Genomic DNA, 10,000 nt, shown 5'->3' with positions numbered 1-10,000 from the left:
AGAGAACTTGTGCAGACAGCCAAGAGAGGGAATAGCTGTATGATGGTTTGTTTATGTCTAGCCTAGCCTGACATCGCCAGACCAATTCCCAAGTGTCAAAGCAAATTAAACATGAGAAACAGATTCGTCAGGTTCCCAGACAGGAATAAAATCTCTACAGTGAAACCACGTCGGGACATAAACACACAGACTGCAACATAATGGAACCGGTTAACAAACTACCGCGCTGTCCCTGCAAGAACTCACGTCCTCTCTCTCTCTCTCTCTCTCTCTGGGAAGTTGGTCACGGTGTTTTTTTCATACATCCAGGACAGGCCGATAGAAATAGCGGGGACACGTTTTCATATTCATTTCAATACAGCGAAAACCCAAACAAGGAAGTCAACCGTGCGTGCTCTTCTATCTAGCCAATCACGCCAATCACACTTGCGCGACATTATGTGAGGTAGTCAGCGACACTACACATTTCAGTTGGTAGGAGACACTACTCGGCGACACTTGAAAGTGTCGACAAAGACCTCATCTCTGTCGGCGACGGTTTCAAAAGTGTCGACAGACCAAGTATAAATTGGGCTTTAATGTGATGCGTTTGTGATCTGTTTTATGTTTGTACATGAATGTTTTACAGCTGCAGTATGGGTGTAAGCCCAAGAGACATTTCACACCTGTGCGACAATAAAGTGAATCTTGATCTTGATATTTCGGACACTATTATATATATTATGTATATTACATTACATTACATTACATTACATTATATTATATTATATAATATATTATATATATGGGGTCGTATGTTGTGATCAAACTGTTACTTCATCAGAAAGAACAGCAGAATCTACAGGAGTCAGCAGGATGCTCCTTTTGAGTCAAACCTTTGAGCCGCTTGTTGGTGCACCTATGCTAAAAAAAGAAAGAAAAGGCTGCTGCTATTTTGAAGTAGTCTACCCTGATGAGAAGAGGAAACCATTTTTTTTTTTTACTATTTTTAGTTGTACAAAAACAGCAGGCTAGGCGGAGATAGAAAGGAAGTTGACGTGAAAAAGTTCACTAGTCATTCAAAGCACTTTCAAAACGCATTCCAGCGCCGCTGACTAGAGGCGATACATATTTATTGACAATTACCAGGGAGTGAACAATGCTGGATTTGTCTGTATGTATATGTCTGTATGTATATGTCTGTATGTATATGTCTGTATGTATATGTCTGTATGTATATGTATGTGTGCACAGAGACATTAGTGAGTCAGCTCCATTATTCATCAGAGTTTAAACGGGGGTTTTTGTGAAGCGTTCCGTTTTGATGCCGTAACTGTCACACATTACTTATGCCACTGCCAGATGGAGCCCATCTAAATTCATAGAGCTTTTGCTCCAGATGGGTTTAGGCCATTAACATACCCCACCTCACCTCACACACACCCAGGAGAGGTGTGTGTGTGTGTGTGTGTGTGTGTGTGTGTGTGTGTGTGTGTGTGTGTGTGTGTGTGTGTGTGTGTGTGTGTGTGTGTGTGTGTGTGTGTGTGTGTGTGTGTGTGTGTGTGTGTGTGTGTGTGTGTGTGTGTGTGCGCGTGTGTGTGTGCGCGTGCGTACCACAGAGCTGTAGAATGTTGCGGTCCAACTCGCAGTAGTCCTGGTCGGAGACGTTGAAGTGAAGCAGTGCATTATGGGTTTGTATGGGGGAGGGGCTGAGGGGAGGCCTCTGGTAGGATGCTTGAACAGCCTGGACACGCCCACATGCCACTGAGGCCTGGGATAGCATGCAGGCATACAAACACACGCGTACATACACACGCGCACACACATGCACGCACACGTACACATTGATCCAGAGAAAAATAGAGATTGAGGGAGAAAATTAACAGACAATACTCTCTGAAGTAATTCTATTATCTATCTACAACTGCATTGAGAGAGAGAGAGAGAGAGAGAGAACTTACATGTTTCTCCAGCATATTAAGATGCAGCTCATCCTGATCAGAGAGGGGTTTACAACCCACCTGCAACACACACACACACACACACACACACACACACACACACACACACACACACACACACACACACACACACACACACACACACACACACATTGAAAAATTGTGTTCAAGACAGACCAAATCATGAATGCCCACGGCAACCTTCCAACTACTCACAAAAGTAGAGGACATTAAATAATTGATAGGAATTGCTGTGATACACATATTTTGGAATTGATCAAAAGCCCATGTCCTTGACTGCAAGGCTGCCTATCTCCAGCCTGATGGATCAAATGGAGAAGCACAGCAGCAGATAGATCAGATCAGCCGCTCACACACTGCATCCAAAGCAGCTGTGAAACGCTGAACCTGTTTGATAGTTCAGTAGTCTGTCATGACTTTGAGCAGAAACACAGACAGTAACGGACTGTGAAGTGGTGACAGGTATAGAGACACACTGGAGGCTGCTTGAGAGTTCAGTAAACAAGTTGATAAGTACGATATCGACGTGGATGCAGTTGCTGCTCCAATTCTGAACGCTCTTTTAGCTGGTGTGCTCAAACAGTTTGCAGGAGAATGTTCTGAACGCTCTTTTAGCTGGTGTGCTCAAACAGTTTGCAGGAGAATGTTCTGAACGCTCTTTTAGCTGGTGTGCTCAAACAGTTTGCAGGAGAATGTCTGACAGTGTTGTCAGGGACATGCTGGCAATGTCTGCAGACAGACCCAAGAGATGACCATGATACTGCAGCTTCCTACTGGTTCTACTGTAGTTCTATATTTAGATCAAATATATAGATGACCATGATACTGTGGCTTTCTATTGGTCTACTGTAGTTCTATATTTAGATCAAATATATCATCAAATAGATTTGGGTCACAAAAACATCCAAGTGATGTTCTTCTGCCTGTGCATGCATGACATGAACTAACATGACGAGCTTGTGTGTGTGTGTGTGTGTGTGTGTGTGTGTGTGTGTGTGTGTGTGTGTGTGTGTGTGTGCGTGTGTGCGTGTGTGCGTGTGTGCGTGTGTGCGTGCGCGGGCGCGCGAGCGGGCGTGTGTGCGCGGGCGTGTGTGCGCATGTGTTTGTGTGTGTGTGAGACCCCGGCCTGGGAGACTGCAGTCTATCTGTTGTTTGTATGACCTTCGACCTTGATGGCAGCAAGCCGTAGGAGGAGCTGTGGCTTGCTGCCACTTTTACTGCCTAATAATTCCCTCTGGTAGAGAGAGAGAGAGAGAGAGAGAGAGAGAGAGAGAGAGAGGAGGAGAGAGGAGTGGGGGGGGGGGAAAGAGAGAGCGAGGGAGAGAGAGAGGAGGAGAGAGGGAGAAAGAGGTAGAGAGGGAGAGGGGGGGAGATAGCAAGGGAGAGAGAGAGGGGGGGATGGACCTTCTGCTCTCATTTACAAATAAATCTATACTGTATGTCATGGGAGAAAAGAATGGAGGGAGCTGGAAAGATAGAAAGATAGATAACTCACCATTAAGACAGAGACGGCCTTGTCCCCCTCCTGGTCCAAGATGGGAATGACAATGGCTGAAAGAAAGACAGACAGACAGAAAGAACAAAAGAAAGAAAGATAGATAGATACAGTAGATAGATAGATAGATAGATAGAAATATAGATTGATTGATTGATTGAAACGATTTATTTCAAACAGTTAAAACAATACATAAAGTGAAAAAACAGTAAACATAACAGTCTAATAGACTTCATCAAAAGGAAAATACGTAAACTCAAACATAAAAAAGGTGAACTGTTTGAAAAGGGGCAGGAAGAAGCCTAGGCTTATCGAGTCCTGCCCCCCAATCATTCATAAACAAAATCATACATCCCTATATTATATGCCTATCCCACCTCTTACGCTCCTCCCCACATGCTCATGCATACACATACATACATATATATGCATGTATATACACAAACGTACACAAACTTACCCATACACATACATCATAAATCCACCTACAAATCCCTATCAATACCCATTCCCAATAATACAATCCAACATTACCCCAAAAACCCAATCTTTTGATATCAACCTGTGTTGAACCAATGCATCCAAGAATCCATCCAATGTATAGAACAATTCTTTACATAATGTATATTACAATATAATTTACATCATGTACACCATATATTATACATTGTATGCATAATAACATTAGGGTTGTCCTACAACCCAGGTTTTACGAGTGAGAACGAGAGCTCTCACTAGTGCCTACTTCGCTGCGTACGCAGCATTATGGAAGACTGTCATTTTTGCTCCAAAAATTACTTTACATTAAAACCTGACCACGCCCCTTTAGGTGACGTGGTGCCCCGCTGGGCTGACTGGGCCTCCCACCTCGCCCCCGTGACTACGTCACGGCCAGTCTGCCCAGGGGCCGCCACTCATTTCTTCCAGCCAGCTGAGATCCGACGCACCCAGAGACGCATCGACGCAGCAAGGCTGGGTAGTGAGAGCTCTCGTTCTCACTCGTAAAACCTGGGTTGTAGGACAACCCTAATGTTTTACTTCGTTTCGAACTCAAGCTCTCACTAGTGCCTCCATTCAACCGACCTTGCTGCCGGGAGCACCCCACAGGGCGACCCGAAAGGCACCGGTGAACCACGGCCATATGGCAACGTTTATGCCTAACCGTCTGACATATTAGAGTGGCAACGATACTACTTTCTTGCCACCGACAGCACCGCGTGCGCGAACTGCGAACCGGACACGTCGAGACTGTAGTACCTGACGAAAGTGTGATGAGAGGACCATGAGGCCGCGGCACACATGTCCTCCACCGACACACCACGCAACAACGCAGAGGATGTCGCAACACCTCGCGTAGAATGCGCCTTGATACCCTCCGGGGGAACCTTGCCCACGGCAGAGTATGCTAACGCAATCGCCTCCACTATCCAGTGTGATAAGCGATCCTTGGAAAGGGGTCCGCCCTGGGCCCTTTGCCCAAAGCAAACCAACAGCTGATCTGTAATGCGTAATGAGCGCGTCCTGGCCACATAGGCCGAGAGCGCCCTTACGGGGCACGGCATGTGCAAACGTCTCTCCTCACCCGAACTGAACGGCGGGGGACAGAATGCCGATAAGTCTATTACCATAGACCTATAGCTGGCATTAATATTCTTGGGCTGGTACGCCGGGTTAGGTCGCAACGTAACCCTGCGCCCATCGTCCCCAAAAACCATACAGGCCTGCTGTACCGAGAGGGCAATCAGGTCACCGACTCTCTTCCCTGACGATAAGGCCAGCAGCAGCGCGGTCTTTAAGGACAGAACCTTTAAATCGGCGGAGTCCAAGGGCTCAAACGGATGACCCGTTAGCCCGTCCAGCACCGTAACCAGGTCCCATTTGGGAAAAACGCACCGCAACGGCGGGCGCAGTTTACGCGCCCCCTTCATGAAGCGCGAGACCAAAGGGCACACCCCCACGGGGGTCCCTTCAATCCCCATGTGGCAAGCCGAAATCGCGGCTACGTACACCTTAAGCGACTGCGGAGACTGCCCCGCGTCAAGCAAGCTTTGAAGGAAACAGAGAACTGGACGCATGCTGCAGTTCACTGGATCCACACCCTTACTTGTGCACCATCGCGAAAAAACCCGCCACTTGTACGCATACTGAGTGCGGGTCGAAGCGGCCCTAGCACTCTGAATAGTGCGCACCACATTGTCAGGCAAGCCCTGTGCTAGCAACTGGTCCCGTTCAGGAGCCAGACTGCTAGCTTCCACCTGCCTGGGGAGGGGTGGAACACCTCCCCCTCCGCCTGGGACAGGAGATCGGCCCGCACCGGCAATGCCCACGGCGGGCCCTGCGCCAGGGAGACCAGGTCCGCAAACCACGTCTGCCTGGGCCAGAACGGGGCCACTAGAACGAGCCGGAGACACTGTTCCCTCACCCTGTCCAACACCTGACGGATCAGGGGGATCGGTGGAAACGCATAGAGCCCCTCCCGTGGCCACGCGTTCGCCAACGTGTCGTGTCCCAACGGGGGGCTGTCCTCCTGGATCGAGAACCACAATGGGCACGACCGAACCTGGCCCAAATCTGTTCCACCACCTGAGGGTGGAGGCACCACTCCGTGTGACGGGGGTAGCCTCGAGACAGCAGGTCGGCGCCGTAATTCAGCCGTCCCGGCAGATAGACCGCCGACACTGACAGGAGACGGGGATACGCCCACAGGTGAATCTCCGCCGCTAACTGGTTCAAAGTCTTCGACCGCACACCGCCCTGTTTGTTCAGGTGGGCGATCGCCGCCATATTGTCCGAGCGAATCAGCACATGGCGTCCATGTATGACTCGCTGGAAAAGAAGCAGAGCGAGGCGGATCGCCTCCAGCTCCAAGACGTTTATGTGGCGATGCTCCTGAGCTTCCCACCGGCCGTTCGCCGACAGAAACCCGCACACCGCACCCCAACCCCAGAGGGAGGCGTCGGTGCGAATCACTAGCCTGAGCGGGACCGGGCCCAATCGAGTGCCCCTCGATAGGTAACGGGGGTCTGCCCACATGGCCAAAGCCAGGCGGGCCTGACCTGTCATAGGCACCCTGCGATGACGGTCCCTGGCTGGATCCAAGCGCAACGCAAGGAACCAGATCTGGAACGGACGCATGTGTAGCCTCCCCAGGGGGAGCACATGCAGTGCCGAGGCCATCAGGCCCAACATGACTGTGCACTGAAGCACTGACACCGAGGAGCATCGACTTAATGTCCTCGCTGTCCGCACCGTGCGCGCCTGTCGCTCCCGCGAAAGGCGGGCTCGCATAGCCCGGGAGTTCAACTCGAGCCCCAGGAAGATCGCCGTCTGTTCTGGGGCGAGGCAGCTCTTTTTCCAGTTCACCAGAAACCCTAAGGTTTGTAGGTGATCGGTCACCACCCTGGTATGTTTCGTGGCATCGATCCTCGAGCCGGCCACAATAAGAGCGTCGTCGAGGTAAAGGAAGATGCGAACCCCTCTCGCGCGGAGGGGGGCCAAGGCCGTCTCCACGAAAGCCGTGAAGGTTCGCGGGCTCAATGACATGCCGAAAGGCAAGACACAGAACTCGTAAGCCTTCCCCAGGAAGGAGAACCTCAGGTATTTCCTGTGTCTCTTGACCACGTGGACATGGAAGAACGCATCTTTCAGGTCCACGGAAGTAAAGAAATCCCCCTGTCTCAACGCGTTGAAGAGGTGGGGAAAAGAGAGCATTCGGAACGGAAGCTTCCTCAGCGTCTTGTTGAGGCGCCGGAGGTCCAGAATTGGACGCATGGAGCCGTCCTTTTTGGGCACGACGAAGTACCTGTGGTAGAACCCCGAGCGCACCTCTGCCTTGGGGACCGAGCGGATCGCCCCCTTGGCGAGGAGCGAAATGACCTCCTTGCGGAGTATGTCTATGGACTCCGCCTCCACGACCGTATCGTGGGTCCCGTCGAACCTGGGTGGGGCCCTGGCAAACTGCATGGCGTAACCCTTCCGAAGGGTGCGCCGCAGCCACGGGGACGGGGAACACAGACGCTCCCAGGCCTCGAGCCTGTCGGGCAACGATGGTCTGTTTGGTATATTATTGGGCACCGGGGGACCCGGTGCTTTGGTTGGGGAAGAAAAAGGGGGGGGCGGGACAAACGAGGCTAAGCCCCCCTGCCGGTTTCTTACGCGGGCTCCGCCTACTGACGTGCCCTGTGAGCGTGTTGAACCGGCGAAACCCCCCAGCCGTGCGACTTTCGCCGGCTGGGGGGAGTAAGGAGGCAAGCCTCTCTTTCGACCGCCGGATGCGGACTCGTCCGCTCGCGCGGTCCCCAGGAGAGCTCCCGACCAACGATGGGCCCATGGCACCATCGATGGTGGGCTTGTCCCGGGGGCCTCCTGACGGCGGATAAGTGATCCAGGGAGAGCTCCCGACCGGACTCGGGCGCTGGGCACCGAGGACGGTGGGCTTGTCCCTAAAGCTACAAGCCGAAGGCTGGCCCTGAAGCCAAGCCCCAGCGAGCTGGGTTGGGTAGGCCCCTGCTGAGTCCCAGACCGAAGTTGAGCGCTGAGCTCCAACGACGGTGGGCTCATAGCCCCCCCCCTTCCCCAGGGAGGTGACTAAGTACGGGACTGGTTACCTGCTCCCCGCGCACCTCCTCGTTTTGGGGGGCGGGGGCCGCGTCCCCTGACCTGCCGTGGGACGAATGATGGGCCCACCGCGGCCAGGTGGGGCGCAACCACTGGGGGCGCCCTAGCCGGTGAGACTCGTACCCGCTGATGCGGGGCGGTCCGCGGCGGCGGAGGCCCCGGGGGACGACTCTGCGCCCGCGCCTGGACCTGGAACCGGCGGTCCTCCCCCTTCGCCCGCTTGGGCATGAAGGAGCTGACCGCCGCCGAGTCCCTCTGACGCGACTCCAACCGCTGGGCCATGTCCTCCACGGAAGAGCCGAACAGGCCCTCCGGGGAGATCTGAGCCCCCAGCAGCCTCCTCTTATCCTGCTCAGGGAGCTGGGTAAGATTTAGCCACAGGTGGCGGTGGGTGAGAACGGAGAAGGCCATGACCTTCCCACTGTTCTGCGCCAGGCAGTCTACCATACGCATGGCGTAATCCGTGGCCATCCTGAGTTCTGTAAACAGCTCGGGGGCAGGGTCACCTTGCATGTCCCGCAGGAGCACCGCCTGGTAGCCTTGCAGAATGGCCAGGTTGTTGGTCATGGCGGCGGACTGCCCCGCCGCCAAGTACGCCTTTTCGGCCAACTTGGCTGTAAGTTGGCACGCTTTGGAGGGCAAAGCAGGCCTCGCGGAGTTAGGGGCCAGGTGTCTGGCCACGATATCCTCGAGAGGAGGCATCGCGGTTAACGCGAGTTTATCCGCCCCCTCTAAGGCCGACCATGGAGCCATGCCTGCGCAGAGCGGCTTGGCCTCCTGAGGCCTTTCCCATCCTGACTGCACCGCGCGAACCACGTCTATACAGACCGGCAGCCGGGGCTTCGGGCGGGGTGCCTGTGGTGCCTGGAGTGGCTGGTAATAGCAACCCCGCAGCACTGATTCGAGGGGCGGAGGTGGTTCGGCCCGAGCAATGCCAAGCTTAGCTGCAGCCCTAGACATTACCCCCAGAAACTGCTTCTGATAGGGCTCGTTGAGGCTAGCCTCCGAACGGGTCCCTAACAGAGAGGTGGCCGCGGTAGCGCGGTCCCATTCCTCCCCGCCAGACAACTCCTCTTGGGGGGCGTCCTGGGGGGGAATGATGGGGTCATAGGGGAAAAACCCCCCCTGTTGTATCACAGGGTCGATGGGCTCGTCCCCCCAGTTAAGAATCTGCCGTTCGGGTAGGACCGGGGAGCCCTGCTCTTCAGGTAACTCCTCTTCCTCCGAGCGGTCAGACCCACCGCACGCGCCTCCCTCGGGAGGTGCGTGGCTAAGCGGCTGGCCCACCTGGATAAAGAGCATCGCTCTCTCCCGTAAAACGGCCAGGGTAAAGCCTTCGCATGCCCGGCAGAAATCTGCTTTCAACAGGGCGTCGCTAGCATGGTTGTGCCCGAGGCAAAACACACACTGGCTATGGCGGTCCTGGACCGCCAATGTAGCCTCACAGCTAACACAGCTCTTGGCTGTCTCCCTCTGTCTCATGTCAGCCGCCCGGCTCATTGTGCGAGTAAGCAGTTTTAGCTAACCCGCCAACAACCCCGCCGACTGTCTAGAATTAGCGGGAGTTAACCGTGTATGCTGACTGTCTACAGTCGCTTGCAACGGTGAATATGCTGGAGTGCTACAAGCTAGCTGCTAGCTGCACGAGACGACTAGCTAGCTACCTATTTAACGTTACTCCAGCCGGAGAAACGTGTGCGCTCTAACGCTAGTAGCTGGCGCCTACAGTACCTAGCAACAGAAGTAAACCGCACGGATGCAAGCCAGCTAACTGTGACAACTGTGCTAATTAGCCTGTTGTTCTAGTGCTTAACGGTACAAGCTATTCTGCACGTGTGCAACCTAGCTAAAAGTTATGAGTGCAGACCTGAGTCTTGCGCTCGAGCCTAACAACGTTAACCCAGCCGGGGAAACGTTAAAACATGCA

General features: G+C 53.5%; 1 protein-coding gene across 1 annotated transcript in view; it reads right to left on the bottom strand.

Annotated features, from left to right (window-relative positions):
* pde2a (phosphodiesterase 2A) overlaps positions 1–10,000 on the bottom strand; it is a gene marked incomplete at both ends in the record, with an annotated part of 237,962 nt that overhangs the window by 30,699 nt on the left and 197,263 nt on the right. The window contains 3 exons of the mRNA XM_083636372.1: positions 1,594–1,750; positions 1,941–2,000; positions 3,457–3,512. Coding sequence (XP_083492498.1) covers positions 1,594–1,750; positions 1,941–2,000; positions 3,457–3,512 — 273 coding nt within the window. The remainder of the gene's footprint in view (positions 1–1,593; positions 1,751–1,940; positions 2,001–3,456; positions 3,513–10,000) is intronic.

The sequence above is a fragment of the Poromitra crassiceps genome, assembly GCF_964638095.1.
Source record: "Poromitra crassiceps genome assembly, chromosome: 5".
Taxonomy (NCBI): domain Eukaryota; kingdom Metazoa; phylum Chordata; class Actinopteri; order Beryciformes; family Melamphaidae; genus Poromitra; species Poromitra crassiceps.
Note: the sequence above shows the minus strand (reverse complement) of the source record. Positions and strands in the feature narration are given on the sequence as shown.